Source organism: Capsicum annuum, chromosome 1 (genome assembly GCF_002878395.1).
Source record: "Capsicum annuum cultivar UCD-10X-F1 chromosome 1, UCD10Xv1.1, whole genome shotgun sequence".
NCBI lineage: Eukaryota > Viridiplantae > Streptophyta > Magnoliopsida > Solanales > Solanaceae > Capsicum > Capsicum annuum.
In genome coordinates this window covers 143781683-143799040 of record NC_061111.1, presented here as the reverse complement: position 1 = coordinate 143799040, position 17358 = coordinate 143781683, and the positions used below count along the sequence as shown (strand labels likewise).

The following is a 17358-nucleotide window of genomic DNA, read 5'->3' as shown; positions in this document are numbered from 1 at the left end:
TTCTCAGGATCCTTCCAAGGTGTTAGACTTATTATGGAAGACTCGCTCTGATAAATGTAGAAATAGAGTGGGTTGCTCCTCAACTCAGGGATATTCCCAGATGAACACAACCAGCAAAACCAATAGAAGAATAAACAATAAAAACTAGGAAATATAAATAGTAAACTCAAGAGTTTTTACGTGGAAATTCCTTGCTCAAGGGAGAAAAATTACGACCTGCCTCCAGGATTTCTAAGCTCCACTATATCCAAGAAAACTCTTGAGTATAGACTCCAACCTTTAGGATTAAACTCTTAATCCTCACTATCATCGTAATCACTCTATTACAAGGATAGTCACCCAGTAATTCTACCGCTTCAATCTCCAGCTAACTCTAACTGGACTCAATGTAGGAATGAAGTGGGTTGCTCCTCAACTCTCTATTTCCAGATGAACACAACCAGCAGAACCAACAGAAAAATAAGCAATAAAAACTACAAAAAATAACTAGTAAACACACGAGTTTTTACATGGAAACTCCTTACTGGAGGGAGAAAAACCACGACCTGCGTCCAAGATATCTAAGCTCCATTATATCTAAGCAAACTCTTGAATACAGACTCCAGTTTTTAGAATTAAGCTCTTAATCCCCACTCTCCTAGTAATAACTCTATTATAAGGATAGTCACACAGTAAATCTACTGCTTCAACCTCCAGCTAACTCTAACTGGACTACTCAAGCTACCTTTAGATTAGACAATCACCTAACTCTAGATGATTACAGGAATTCTGAGTTACACCACTCCACCTACTAACATTATAAACAAGCGTAGGCAAATGTTTAAGAACAAAATACAAAGACTCAATAACAACAAGGAAATAAAGAATACAATTCGATGAGTAATCAGCTCCCTGTGTGTAGCCTTTGATTTCAGCTTGAAAAGATATTTTGTTGTGAGAATACGGAAGCATAGATTTTCTTATTGAGGAAGATGAGCAATATATATTATGACACAAGAAAATCTAGGAGCGATCCTATTGGTTGAGGTAGAAAGGTGGCAGCAACTTTTCCACCAACTTTTGTACTTTGTGTCTAACTGTTGACTATGATAGTGATAGGTGAGCCCAACCTATTCCCTAATTCGCAACAGCTTTGTCATCATAAAACTCCAGGAAACAGGTCCCAACATACAACTTACATACAATTTGGCAATCATCAAAACGATGAACTAAAAGAAACCCCAAAAGAGAACAAAAAGGACTAAAATAGTTGCCAAAATTTGCAACGACTTGCATGTTATGGGGACGAAGAGACATGAGAGATTTTGTTAATGAAAAATTGCAGGAGTGATTATAAACCATGAAGAGAAGGAAAAATGAGAAGGAGAGAAACAAAGGCATATATAGGGGAAGAAAAAAATGATTGGTGTAGCGTAAAATAAGTATTTAGATTAAAGAAGAAGAAATAAGTAAAAAGTAGAAAAAAGAATCTTCATATAAAAGTAGTGTATAAAAGAACAAAACGAAAAGTAAGAAAGAAGAGAGTAAGCTGCTTATTGATAAACCTGCAAATTGTCATGTGTTTGTACTAGCTTTACTAGCTTGACCCTTGATTTATATTTATGATGTACGATAGTTTTTTTTATCCAGTTTCTTATTGTATGACTGATATAGAAACTCATTCCCCGTTCAAGATAACATGGATAAATCTCTGAGCATTTTGAGTCCGACGTTCATTTTAAAAACTTTTCTTACATTTAATGGAATGATGATTTCGATTTGTCAGATTCCAAGTAAACCTTTATGCTTGACATATATACATACGGGAATGCGTAATATGGAACAAGTGGTAACTGAATGCTTAGAGGTCCACAGTCAAATTTCGAAGCTTATTCTTCATATTTCCAATGGAAACCAAATATAATTTTAAAAACATCTTAGACACTAATATTTTATTACTTTTTATTATGTTTCAAAAAGAAGAAGATAGGACTTGAAAATTACAGACGTAAAATAATTTAAGTTTTCAGTATTAATTTGGATATGATGATTGTAATTGTTTAGTAAGAGTGTTAACTAATTTAACATATTCAAATGTTGGATTTTTCTACGAAATTGAACGCGTTCTCGCATTAACTCGTCACTTTGTGATTTAATGAAAAGTAATGGAGCATTAAATCTAACTTATTTGCCTCTAATAAGAATAAAATTCTAAATAATTGATTGAAATTCACAAAAAGTAATGTCGCATGCCATATAACTCGATCCATAGAAATTCATCAAAAGTAATGGACCCTGCCATATAATTCGATCCATAGAAATTTACAAAAAGTAATGGAGCATATCCAGTGGCGGAGCCAGAATTTTCACCAATGGGGTTCACAAGTGAACATATGAATTAACCGAAGGGGATTCGATATCTACTATATATACATAAAAAATAATTCAATCCGAGACAAATAACCTATGAGTTGAGAGTTTTTTCTTTTCTGTTTATGTATGATTGTTGTTAAATTTTTGCTCAACTTATGAATGTCATTTCATGAATCCAATCTAAGTTATTCCTTAACTTTCATACAGTAGTAGTATTTCAGCACCTTGTGTGTCTTCTTATGTAGGATGGTCAAGTCATTTAGTTTTCCGCCTCAGTTTGAACACTTTTTTTTAAAAATAAAAATTTACATATTTATAAACTATGTTTAGCAGGAAGCTAACCTTGTACAGTCTTTTACACGACGAAGACTAATTGGAAGGTACATGCATCCTTTCAATAAAAGTGCAACCCAGTACACTAAAGCACCTACTATTGTATGGTGTTTGGGAAAGAACCGAACCACAAGGGTCTATTTTATGTAGCTCAGATTGTTATATTCTCTGGAATAAACCCAATTAGCACCTAACATAATTTATCAGAAAAATGACTCCACAAGGGAATAGTTTGGCATTTCAACTTTGTTTATAAGAAAATCATTCTCTCCTCAAAGCTGACAACTGGTCAATCTTCTTGAACCATTGGTATCTAGATAGATATAAGGGCCATAATTAATCAGACACAAACTAAAGTGCTACGAACAGCTTCAGAAACCAGGGAAGATGTAGTCTCATCATCAGCAACGCTTATCATGGTTAGAGTTGATGTAATCTCTATCAAGGCTTCTTTGGGCTCCGAGATGTACGCGATTGATACATTTTTCTGGTCCATCAGTACTCTGGGCATGCTCTGCAGTTACATTCATTCCCATCTTCTGTAAAGAAGGGAGTCCAAATCAACTCTACCCTTGACTTGTAAAGAAAGCACTTGCATGTTTTCAAGCTGCTCAACGAGCAACTCTCCCTTTAATTTTGCAATATACTGTTCTTCTTTTTCCGAGTCCATGACAATGTCCATATCTGCATAACTTTTCAACTCAGGCATAAATTACAGTTTCATTTTCAGAGAAATACCGGACTGAAAAGTTGGGGTTGCAACAGCTAATAGGGGGCCTCAAACTCTCAGGAACCTGAAATGAGCAAAATAGGCAGTAGTTAAGAGAACATGTTGAACAGAAGAGGGGGAGGGGAACATGTTTAGGTTGTAGTATCTTTAGTAAAGGTATGGCTTTCCGTAGCCTGCAAACAGAAAATGAAGTTTGTATTTGTAATGAGTCGAAGACAGAATGGTAATTTGAAGAGCTACAGCTTCCGTGCTACTTGAAATAAAATAGAAATAATGACTCTTGAGTGAACTTTATAATTATGACTAAAGAATTGCATCTCCCCAGCCTCCTTTAAAAGAGAAATAAAACCAGTAAACATTTCAACTTTGTTGTTTACTGGATAAATTAACTCACACTAAAAGGGAACATTTCCTACACTATCCAGGAGCGCAACCTTACGCATCTAATGTTCTTCAAAAATTCCCAAAACTCTCCTATAAAGTACTACCTAGAAAAGATGAACATGTGGTAAGCAGCAAAGCGACTTTAGATCAAACATTACCGACCCTTTCCAACAAGCATCTTTTATCTGCTTTCTTTTCTGATGTTCTACAGAACACAGAGAAGAAGAAAACGTTTGAGGATAAAAAAATATTCTGCTTGTTTATTCATCCACAGAATATAAACAGACAAAAGATTCCTATTCTATTTCTAACTAGGAAACTAATAAAATCCTATTCTACCATCAACTAGGATACTAATAAATCCTATTCTATCTCAATTAAATAACTGAATTTCAGAAATAAAATTACTAAACTAAAAAAGAAAATAACAACAAATAACCCAATACTTCAACACTCCTCCTTGAGATGTTTGCTTGTAACTCCAAGTTGTTCACGAAGAGTTTCAAATCTGAATTTGGGAAGAGCTTTGGTAAATATGTCAGCGAGCTTCAATCCTTTCTTGGTCTCAGCACTTTAATTGAACATCTCAATACATTTCTTCACAAGGTTCTTCCTAATCACCTTGAGAATCTTGTTCTGTTGTAGCATCTCACGAGAGATGTTGAGAGACAAATAATCAGAGATCACAACACCCTTCACAAATCCAAAGTACTCGGGTATAAGCTCCTCACAGTTATCCATAATGAACACCTTCCAAGCTCCTATTTTCTCCTTGCAGTCTTTGCATTTGTACCGTTCCCCAACAATAGGACACATCCCATAATGATCATAACCTACTCCAATATGAACTTGCGGTCCTCCTCCCGTTAGCCATGCGGAAAGATCAAATCTAGGTAGTGATTTGCAGCCAACAACTTCGTCCTGATTTTAGCTGATGGGATTTGACGAGCAACTCTGTACGCTGATGCCTTTTCCCTTGATGCATACAACTCGGTAAACTGCTCTTCCAGGTAGTGTGCAAGAATCAAACAAATGTTAGGGTATCCATTTGGATGCTCCAGTTGGCAAACTGGACATCTACATAGCTTGTCGCTAAGATTGATCACACAATTTTCACAATAAACATGGCCACAATTAAGAACTATGAGTCGGTATAACAACTGCTTGCAGATACCATAAAGCAAATATCTCATAAGCACCTTCTTTTCACTTGCATTGGTATTTTCATCTGCGAAGTTAAAATCTTTTGACGTTGCATCCTTACTGGGTTCAGAACTCGATGCTGCAGGAGCTAAAGAAACATCTCCTGAGGAATGCTCTCCTTCCTCTGCTGAACCAGATTTCTGCAAAGGACCAGAATGAGGTGAAACATTGTCTGAACACTAGTATTCTTGCAACGGGATTCTGATAAATAGTCATCAACATCATCATAGTTTGACACATCATCGCAATCATCCATCCTATCATCTTCGTACTTCTGATCTTCATGAAATGTGAGGTCTGAATTGGAACTATTGTTATTGCCAGAGTCTGGAGATCCGGATGTGGTCCCAGCTGCAGTATGTGGATTATCCTTAGTTATAGCCACCTTATTGTTTTGAAGCTTTTGAGGATTTTTTTGAGAAGTGATTTGTTCGATTTCAACGCCCATTGTAGCGCAACAATTTTCAATTTTTCCAGAATAAAAAATAAAATCGTCATCGTTATGCTTGGTGGTCACAATAAGCTGCTCACATTGACTACTTCGACAAATTTGCTCAGAATTTGAGTTCCAATTTAAAGGAAAACTTCTTTTTATCATTTCAACTGTAATCATTTCTTGGCCACTAGATTCGGAAACAACACATTTTTTATCTTTAAACAGTAACATATAATCTCGTTCTAGCATTTGACCAACAATCAATAGATTTTGGTCAAGATCAGGTACCAATAAAACATCTTGAATAAATTTAGTACCTTTGGGAGCTTCAATTGCCACAGTTCCTTTACCAACAATCTCCAACGTGGTTTTATCGGCCAACTTGATACTACCTTTGGCAGATTCCAACTTCGTAAAATATTCTCGTTTACTGGTCATGTGTTGAGTGCAACCACTGTCCAGAAACCATGTGTTTTCATCATTCAATCTTGTTGTTGTCATCGCCGTAAACACAAACTCCTTCTGTTCTTCAGCTTCCGAAACATTGGCTTTTTGAGTTTGTTGGTTGTTCTCCTTCTTCACTCTGCAAAACCTTTCAATATGACCAAGCTTATTGCAATATCTACACTGAAGAGGTGATTTCTTCCCCTTAAACCAACAATCATCCTCTTTATGATTGGTTTTTCTGCAATACTTGCATGGAGTAAAGTTTTCTCTTCTTGACTCCATTGCGAGAATCGCCTTGATTATTTCTACTAGAATTAGTAGAAGTTTCTGGGATTTTACCTTCCTCTTGCATTTGCATCTTCCCTTTGAACTTGACTTGAAGAGCAGTTTCAGTAGCTTCTTCTAGCCTCAAGGATCTTCTTTGCTCTTATGCTTAAAGAGCATGTACAAGTTCTGAAGGTGACAGTTTTGTGAGATCCTTCGAATCTTCGAGTGAGGAGATCTTTACTTCAAATCTTTCCGGCAAACTCACAAGAACCTTTTCCAAGATTCTTGAATCTGTAAGCTCTTCTCCCATAAGTCTGATTTGGTTTACAACCTTCATCAACTTGTTGGAGAATTCTTCAATAGTTTCTGAATCATTCATTTTGAGAATTTCAAACTCTCTTCTCAGATTTATCACTTCTATTTTCCTAATCTTGTTACTTCCGTGAAATTCTTCTTTCAACTTGTCCCAAGCCTCCTTGCAGTCTCACTCGCCATAACTCTAGCAAAAATTACTTTCGAAAGTGCTGATTGTATACAAGGGAGAGCTTTAAAGTTTTTGCAACCTCTTCTCTGTGATTCTTAATTTGCGCCATAGTTGGATTATCTGGCAAAGGATTTACCTCTCCTCCAACCTCTACCACTTGCCACAGATCATATGCTCGCAAGTATGTTCTCATCTTGATAGCCCAAACTGGATAATTCTCACCAGAAAAAATTGGGGGTGAAGGAATTGAAAAATTGTTGGAAGCCATAACAATATTGACTTTTACACAGGTTTTTCTTTTTTTGGTCTTCTCTCTCACAGATCCCTCAAGAAATTGGCTCTTGATACCAATTGTTGTTCTACAAAACACAAAGAAGAAGAAAACGTTTGAGAATAAAAAAATATTCTGCTTGTTTATTCATCCACATTTGAGAATATAAATAGACAAAAGATTCCTATTCTACTTCTAACTAGGAAACTAATAAAATCCTATTCTACCTTCAATTAGGATACTAATAAATCCTATTCTATCTAACTAAATAACTGAATTTCAGAAATAAAATTACTAAACTAAAAAAGAAAATAACAGCAAATAACTCAATACTTCAACATTTTCATACAACACCTCTTGATCCTTGTTCTTGCAAATTTAGCGAATAAACTACTTATATAGCACTATAAAAGTATAAAGAGCTAAAGTGCTATTAGCTACACATGAGATAGGAGGATCAAAAAGAGTAAGCTTACTTCATCCCAGAGATAAATGAACATAAACCGTACTTCATTGACATAGGCTTAAAAGGCAAGAAAGCCAAATTGATATCATATCCTTCCCGTGAAATATGATACATTAAAAATATGGTCAAGCATCACAGTGGTCAAAAAACCAGGTGCATGAGATCTGAATATATGAATATCATATAGCAGTTAGGCACCTCCATAATAAGCAATGAGTTGGGATCTTGACACCAATGTTGAAGGAGATGGACCACAGGCCCAAGTCGCAAACTCAAGTGAGGACAGAATACTATGCAAGGATCCTGCCAACTTGTTCTGAGCACATAACATTAGACTAGCTGACTAGGTCAATGATATTGATGGTCACAGCACCTCCAATAACATTTATTTTCCAATAACCGCATACAGCAACGAAATCAAAAGATGTAAAAGGGTAGAAAAGTGTAATAAAGCCAAAATAGTGTCTGCGGCAAGCTTATAAGCAGGTTACTGTGATCATTTCTTTAGCTTATATCTCGACGTGAAGGGACAGAATTTATCTTACAGGAATTTCAATGAATGTATTGCAGGAGATACCAAGAGTTTTTTCTCGTTTGACAGCTGAACGTGATTGAATAGCAGCCCAGGCGCAGAATAGAACTGTGGATCCACACAGAGAACAAAAAGAAATACATTATATCTATTTGTGACTTTCTGAGTTGACAGCAAAGGATTAAAACCACAAGATTCACTGTGATAATCAGTTAATGTAGTACTCTTTATTGCCGTTGACTGGACAGACATTCAGGTATGATATTGAAAAATTCCAATACGTGATTGAATAGCAGCCCAGGCGCAGAATAGAACTGTGGATCCACACAGAGAACAAAAAGAAATACATTATATCTATTTGTGACTTTCTGAGTTGACAGCAAAGGATTAAAACCACAAGATTCACTGTGATAATCAGTTAATGTAGTACTCTTTATTGCCGTTGACTGGACAGACATTCAGGTATGATATTGAAAAATTCCAATAACTCTTCCGCCATAGAAGAAACAAAATATATAGGAACCTACAGCACATAAACACCCAGTTTAATTCATGAAAAAAATATTCCAGCTGAAGCAAAGTTAGGTAGCCACAACTAATGTACATAACAGATGACAATAGGCACTCCAGTGCATATAATATCTGGGAGACAAAGAGTCTCTCAATGCTCATTCTTTCACACTATCAGGAATACAATTAATATTACAACTATGAATTTACATCTCCAACAGCAAGTCCAACAAACAGCAGTGAAAGATATAAATGCCGCGATCTATCGTCCCAGAAAGTATACTCGATTTTCATACCATGGTATGGAATGAAGAAGCGTCAGGAAATTTCACTGTTAGATCAACATATAAGTCACTAAACTTATCAAGCCACAGAGAAGAGAATTGATCATGGAAGATGATCTAGAAGACCAAAATTCCATACAAAGTGAATTGTTTCACCTGGTTACTGGCAAAGGAAGCAGTCTTGACACATGAGACTTTCAATAAAAGAAGATTTCGTTTGTGCTCAAGATGCTTTCTACGTGGAGAGCAAAGGGAGACAATCAACCATCTCTTTTTACATTGCAAATGAACAGATCAATTATGGAGAATATTTATTTGCCTAAGGAAGATAAACTGGGTGAAACCAGGTAGGACCGGAGGTGTTTTGAGTTCCTGGAACAATGATGGCAATGCAAGTTCAAAGGAGGAGAAATGGCAGATTGTCCCAGCATGCATTTGGAGGACAGTGTGGAAGGAGAGGAATCAGAGAGGTTTTGAAGACGAGAAGAATGGCATTCAGAGAGGTTTTGGTGTAAACGGGATACATTAGTGCAAACGGAAGACATTTTTGATGTACTAAACTACTAGTATGAAATAGAGAAGGAAGGAGGACAGATGTAGTATGCAATACTTTTGAATAGGTACTACACCTTTTGGATGTAGTGCCTCTGTGGATATATATAGACTAACTGTTACCATCCTCAAAAAAAAAAAAAACCTTTGGCTCTCTAGTAACATTAAATGCAAAAGCAAAAACTCCTCTATTTCTATGGCGTAGAAAGTCACATTGCATTGTTGAGGAATAGCCTCATATATCCCATCTTTTAGGTACACCCATGAAGTTTCTTTATATATAGAAGATTGGATGAAATTCATAGAAAATCATATATTGTTGTAGATTTTCTACTTTCCAATATACTTCTGGTCTACAGGCATTTTTTCCCAAGCATTCAATGAAACTTTTATAACTTTTCTTATGAAGGTAACTTTTTATTAATAACCAAAACACAAAGGAGATGCTAAGCTGTCAAACTTTACAATCATTCAAAAGTGTACGAGGTCTCCTATCCAAAAACTTACAAGCTTATACATTGTATAATGAATCTACTAAATTCTCCTATTTCCCCCCACATGTTCTTTTCATCCCATAAAAAGAATAAACTAAGAGAATTTCAGACTAATTTTCTGGATGGGGTTGCTAGTTCCTTCCAAATGTTTTGAGTTCCTCTCTTTCCAAACTGCCCACCAAATGCAAGCACGAATTACCTGCCACCAGTCCTCTTCACTGCTGAACTTATCAGCAATAGAAGGCAAACTCCATAATGCCCTTTCTTATTAGCAGTTTCTAGAAATATTGGTAGGTGATTAATCAACGTCCTTATCTCCTTTTTAAACAAGTGTTCTGGTAAGGATTCAATCACAAAAGTAACAGTATTCAATACATGGCATCTGTGTATGCAGCATAGTAATATCTTGCTTGTGTCTACCATAAAACTTCCAAATCTTCCATAAAGTAAATAAAAAAAGAAGAAAATATGGAGCAAATTGTTATCCTACTGATGTGAATATCTAGTTATGTTTATCTTTTCTTTAACTTTTTTTCCTCTTCCATTTTGAAGGTGGAGGGCAGAAATTTAAAAATCTAATAGTGCATTGATACACGTTCTCCTTATCACTTCAAATCAAGAAAACATCTAGATTTAATCAATCTATAAAATGTATTCATTATTCTTTGCACTAGCTTTATTGTAACCCAAAAAGCAGGAGGTGGATATAATTCTTTTCAAACTAGTAAAAATGGCAGCAAAAAATCTTTCCTTCCTTTCTTGTCAAGTTATAATAATATATCTAATCCTCATCTTGCAAAATATTCCACTTGATGCTTCTCAAGGTGAAAATTTTCAGCACCATCTGCATTTTCTACCCCAAGACTGCAAGAAAAGGGGACTGAGGAACACAATCATGATAATTTTTTTTGGGCTCAAAGTACCAATCTTCTACGGTAAACTGATGTGACGATCAGCTAATCACTTTTTGAAGAACTAGTATAAGTGCACATACATGCAATCTTACAACGTACCTTCAAATTTGAAGATTCTAGTGAAAGTGACATGTCCTCCAACAGCTGCAACATGACTCCGGGCCGTCCAATGGCAATAAGGACAGAACCTCCGTCACTAATAGTTTCCAAAGCACATGAACATATAGAAGATACTGTTTCCATCTCTTTGATGTACTCGTCGGAATCAAGCCAGGATTCAGAAATTGTTTCCGAACAACTACCAATATCATTGCGCATGTTCCAAGTTTCAAAGATCATTAATTCCCTTTCAGAAAATATGTAATGATATGTAGGAAGATGAAAAAAGATGAACCAAAAGATGGATGGAGAAAAGGAGAAGATAATCAGTGAAAGGAAAAACAGAAAAAGCATGGCTATAAATCTTATCTCACATATGCACGCTGTACAGCTTCAGTAGAATGTATAATCTTCCGTATATTACAAAAGGAATGTACCTTGAATAGGAACAGTCAGTAGCAGGCGGGAAATTGTTCTTTTCGCCATCAACATCATTGCAGGCTGTGAAGTCTGAATATAACAGAATATCACTTTCTTCAAGAGCTTTGTAATCAAAATCTGTTGCAGTGGTTGATGCAAAAACTGAGCCAGAAAGATATATAATGCTTCCTCTTGGACTTAGAATATTCCAATTACAAGCACCTATCTCCACAAACCAGAACTCAATGCCTTGATGGTCAATGAGCCATTATAGCAGGCTTCTTCAGCATACTTAACAGATTGAACCTTCTCCATGCAGCCCTTGATATCAGCTGCACTGAAAATTTTTCTCATTAATTTTGCGGATCAATAAACATCAAACCTATAACAAACACATAGAACTTCAAAGTTTCTCTGCTTCCTTTTTCGTTTTTGACTACTGGCTATGAGCACCGGGTCCTTTTCTTTCAGACTCTGGGGTGAATTCAAATTCGTAATAGAACTTGTAGCTGTACATTTCCAAGTCCGTAAGTTTGTAACCGAAAATATGCATCCAGATGTAATTACGGTACTGAAATGGATCTGACTGCTACATACTTTCCACTCCATTTCAGTGGAAAGTATGTAGCAGTCAGATCCATCCACCAAGTTCTGTCCCTTCACCAAGTTATGGACATCCATCCACCAAGTTCTGTCCCTTCACTGCCTAAAACAATATCCTTTAGTGCCATAGGAAGTAGTTCAAGTTTTTCCAATTTCATCCATTGAGGGCAACCAAACTCTTCAGGTCAATAGAATTGTCTCAACTCCATATGCATGGAAACGAGGTCCTTCATCATCAGTTCCCCTAGTCTGGAAGCTGCCTCCGTTGCATATATCTGATGAAATAACCATATCAAAAAGTTATTCACCAGCATAAGGTTAATCGCATTTTAATGCAAGAAAATATCCTATCTAGCACCTTTGCTCTGAAGTCTTTGTTTCGGGTAAGAAATGGTAACCCTAGCATACCCAGCGGACTAGAGATTAGTACCACATCCAGGGAATGAACACTCCAAAGCTGCAAGCTTTTCACAGTTTTATACCAAGGCTCGCCTGTATCAAACTTTTGGAATCAAAAGACTGCAACTTCCTCTCTAGCAGACACTGAACTTGATAAACTTTGGCCTCTATCATTTGAAGTTCTTTCATCAAACAGGGAAGAAATAACAGTTGATAGCGGAGAAAATACCGCGAGTGCTGAAAGGTCCAAATGGCAGTCAATTAACACCCGGAAACCACATATATTAACTATATGGCACGGTGGGAAATGATATCCCTTGCCCTCACTTAAACATGTCTGCAAATGTTGAAATTCACGAATATGATGTCAGTATGTGCTCCAATTGCATGCAAGCAAAGCAAATACACCGAGTAGGAAAGCGACTCACAAACTTCATGGAATTGAAGAGTGCTAACAGTTTCTCAGCAACCAGGATATCATATTTTCCAAAGGATATCAGCCTACAAAAGAAAAAACATAATAGGAAAAGCAACTTTAAAAAGTATATGAGTAATATAAAAAATTAGCCTTCCGTCCCATTTTATTTAGCACACTTTCCTTTTTAGTTTGTCCCAAAAGGAATGTCACATTTCTATATTTAGTAATAATTTAACTATAAAATTTCTCTTTTACTCTTAATGAAATGATTTACAACCACACAAATATCTAAAAATTATTTAGACCACAAATTTCAAAGTCTTCCTCTTTTTCTTAAATACAGTGCCACATGAAATGGGACTGAGAGAGTATAAAGTTCCAAGAACAGTAGAAATCAAACTACTTTTTTCTTTTATGATAACTGTGGTGTTCGGGCCAGCTTGCCTATACCTCAACTACTTCCATAGGGTACTTGCTACATTGACTAGATATCACATCTTATCTTGTGAACAAACGACCCCAAAACAATATTACACAAAACAAACTTTAAGAAAAATGACAAATACATGAAATATACACATGAATACAAAAAACAAAACAGAAAGATTTCAGGAAACGGAATCTTGAAAAACTATTGAAGTGTGTAAGTTTTGATTTTGCTAATATAGGGCTTTAAGCCCAACTTCCAATTAGGCCATCACGTTTTCTTGAAAAGATAATTAAATGGTACTTCTATGAAAATGGATTATAATTAAGGTCTGAAGCAACATTTACCTGGTATGTTCCACATTCCAAGTAGAGATGCTCAAAGAACAGGAAGTAACTGAAAAAATTTGTCAAAATCGCATTTTTCTGATTCCTTAAGGGATTCTTGACACGGAAGAGAGAGTTTAGAAAGACGAGGAACATTACTTAAAGAAATATATTTGATACAGCCACTGAAGTCGAAGGATATCGAATTGGGAGCGTTAATTCGAATGTGGTTTGGAGTATCTGAGATTTTTAACACTAACTTCTCAAGCAATAACGGATTGAAATTTCTAGTAACTTGGAAGATATTGTGACATCACGCAGGTTCAGGCTTATTTAACATATCAAATCCTTTGAAGGCCGGCGGAGGGCATATTACACGATTTTGGAGAGTCAAATGCCTCAACTGTGATAACGAGAAAAATGAAGGTGGCAATCAGTATCTGTTCAACTCTGAAAATTCAAGAACAAGATCCTGAATGTCCTTCCTCGAGAGGAAATATATCGAACTGCCAATCCTAGGATACTTTTTCAGTTCAGAAAAAGAGAGGGTAAACTTAGTAAGTGGTCCTGAATGAAGGGTCAAAATTTGGTACATAATTTGTGTAAACTTAGCAGGGGACAGTAAGTTATTTGTGTTGTCCCAGAATGCATAATCAAGAGTCAACTGTGGAAGCGTCAACTCCAAGTTTCTTGAAAATCATTTGATTTTTCAAGAAGACATTTCTTTTTACCTACTATATTCGTTCTTTCAGTCATTCAGACATCTCTATGATTGAAAAAAGAATCCAAAATGATATCAACAAAATCACAGTTTAAATCAGCTAACTGCAACAATAACATACCCAGTGTAATCCATAAGTGGAGAGGAGGGTAGGATATATGCCCATCTTACCCCTACCTTTTCAGGATAAGAAAGTTGTTTCTGATATAGACCCTCGGCTCAAAAGAAAAGAAGAAATCATAGCAATATAAGACAGCAAAATCATAAATGAGTTTGAAAATAATCAACCACAGGTGTAGATTCATATCCAGGTCTCATCACAGATCATTGAAGAACAAGAATGAAAGGTAAACCTTTAGCATTGTAATGATGACAAAAAAAAAAAGGCAGCCCGGTGCACTAAAGCTACCGCTATGCGCGATGTCCGGGGAAGGGCCCCACCACAGGGGTGTATCATACGCAACCTTACCTTGCATTTCTGCCAGAGGCTGTTTCCAAGGCTTGAACCCGTGACCTCCTGGTCACATGGCAGCAACTTTACCAGTTACTCCAAGGCTCCTTTCATTGTAATGATGACAACAAACAAGAAATCCGAAATTCAATTTTCTCTCTATCAATCAGGCAAACACAACCAGATACTACTGCATCGTGTATCAATAACTTCCAGAATTTTTGTTAATTCTGCTAGTATCTGGTTACTTATCTCCTCATACGTCTCGATAACATTCTTACTCATCAAGTACAACTACTACAGCTTTACTTGATGCCCTCTGAATTGTTGTTACTGCTAGTATCTTGTCTTTTCTTTCATCATAGTTGGGACCAGACACCCAATTAGCATTCTCACCAGCATCGAGGATTTGGTCAATAGAAGCTTGATAAGCTGCATTTCAAGCTCTGAGTCGTGTACTCCTTCAAGTGTAACTGTCCTAAGGTGATTTAGTGTCACATCAGTGAAACTTGCAAGAACTTCATTAACTTCATTAGAGGCCTCGGGTTTGCACGATTATTCATACACCACCTAAGAAGAATCATGAAGAGTGAAGAACTAATGAGTATAAAAATTAGAAAGTCGTCATTATTAAATACGAATAGCACGTACAAAAGAGAAACATAAAATCAATAATAACCTCCATTGCAATACTTCAGCCACGAACCACAAAGAAAGTGAAATGACAAGGCCCGCAACAAATCGAGCAGCAGCAATGACATGAACTGCCTGCACTTTCCCACTTCGAACAGCTTCATCCAGTGCCAAGGGTATCGATGTAGCACTCGTATTGCCATAACTTGCCAAATTTGATATAACATGTTCTGATGGCACCGCCAAACGTGTTGCTACTGCATCAATAATCCTTATGTAGTCATTCCCAATAAGTTGATGCAGGAACATAACTCCAAAGGAGCATTAAGAAACTCTCCGTGAATTATCTCAAGTTGTAATTTCCATTAAATGTAAGAAAAGTTTTTAAAATGAACGTCGGACTCAAAATGCTCAAAAATTTACCCATGTTATCTTTGAATACAAAATGAGTTTCTATATCACAATCATACTATTGAAACAAGCCAATAAAGAAATTGGATAAAGAGAACATCGTAAATCATAAATAAAGAAACGAAGTAGCTCTTTTGCTCCGAAACGGACTGTTCCAAATGTTCCTGGAAATTCTTGCTCCCAATGGACCGTTTGTATCTATATGCATCAGGATCCTGATTCATGGATCTCTCGGTTCGAGAAATCAAAATAAGAGGCTCGAACCATTTCTTCTGACTCTTTTTCAAATTCGATAAATATTGGTTGATCGTATATTTCATTATAGTTCTATGATTCAAAGTATCCTTTCCTATTTGATCCCTTTGAATTCCATATTCGAAATTGTGATCAAATCTATTCATTAAAAAGAATCGATCTGCAGGTAAGCAGCTTACGAGTCTTTCTTACTTTTCGTTTTACACTCTTTACTTCTTTTATATAAAGATTCTTTTTTCAACTTTTTACTTATTTCTTCTTCTTTAATCTAAATACTCATTTTATGCTACACAATCTGCCCGGCCGCGGGACCGCCCCCCCATGCTCCGCCCGAGCCTACTCCCCCGCACCCTCCTCACCCGTCCCCTTGTATCCCAGGCTCCGCCCGAGCCCACTCCCCCGCTCCCCCAGGCTCCGTCCGAGCCCTGGACCCCGCACTCCCCCGTCCCAGGCTCCGCCCGAGCTAGGGGTCCCCCATTCCAGGCTCTGCCCGAGCCAAGGACCACCCCCTTTCCCAGGCTCCGCCCGAGCTAGGGATCCCCCATTACCAAGTTCTGCCCCAGCCCAAAACCGCTTCCTACCCACATATCCCGGGCAACACCCGAGCCCGGAACCGCCCCCCGTGTCCCAAGCTCCGCCCGAGCCCACTCCCCCGCCCCCCCCTCCCCCGCTCGGGACCGCCTCCTTCCTATATATCTCGGGCAACGCCCGAGCCCGGAACCGCCCCCCGTGTCCCAGGCTCCGCCCGAGCCCACTCCCCCACACACTCCTCACCCATCCCCTCGTATCCCAGGCTCTGCACGGGACCCCCCCACTCCCCCGTCCCAGGCTCTGCCCGAGCCAGGGACCGCCCCCTTGCCCAGGCTCCGCCCGAGCTAGGGATCCCCTGCCCCAGCCCGGGACCGCCTCCTTCCCACATATCCCGGGCAACGCTTGAGCCGGGAACCGCCCCCCGTGTCCCAGGCTCCGCCTAAGCCCACTCCCTCGCACCCCCTCACACGCCCGGGACCACCTCTTTCCCATATATCCCGGGCAACGCCCGAGCCCGAAACCGCTCCCCGTATCCCAGGCTCTGCCCGAGCCCACTCCCCCGCCCCCCCGCCCCCTAGGCTCCGCCCGCGCCCGGGACCCCCCCACTCCCCTATCCCAGGCTCTGCCTGAGCAAAGGACCGCCCCCTTGCCCAGGCTAGGGATCCCCTGCCCCAGCCCGGGACCGACTCTTCCCACATATCCCGGGCAACGCCCGAGCCCGAAACCGCCCCCTGTGTCCCAGGCTCTGCACGAGCCCAGGACCGCTATCCCCCTCTGCTCCCCTTCCCCCCACATGTCCCAGGCTCCGCACGAGCTCAGGACCTCTATCCCCCTTCCCTTGTGTCACAAGCTCTGCCCGAGCCCAGGACCCCCTCCTTTCCCCCCATGCCCGAGCCCGGGAGCCCCTCCTTTCCCCCTATGCCCGAGCCCTGGACCCCCCTCCTCTCCCCCGTGTGCTCGAGCCCGGACTCACCCTCCGTGTCCCAGGCTCCGCCCAAGCCCGAA

General features: G+C 38.7%; 1 protein-coding gene and 2 pseudogenes across 1 annotated transcript in view; all 3 read right to left on the bottom strand.

Moving 5' to 3' along the window:
- Nucleotides 1–2623: 2623 nt before the first annotated feature.
- LOC107838793 lies at nucleotides 2624–13411 on the bottom strand (annotated as a pseudogene).
- LOC107858470 lies at nucleotides 13331–15465 on the bottom strand (annotated as a pseudogene).
- Nucleotides 15466–16697: 1232 nt separating this feature from the next.
- LOC124898122 (myosin heavy chain IB-like) overlaps nucleotides 16698–17358 on the bottom strand; it is a 1133-nt gene continuing 472 nt past the window's right edge. The window contains exon 2 of the mRNA XM_047411760.1: nucleotides 16698–17098. Coding sequence (XP_047267716.1) covers nucleotides 16698–17098 — 401 coding nt within the window. The remainder of the gene's footprint in view (nucleotides 17099–17358) is intronic.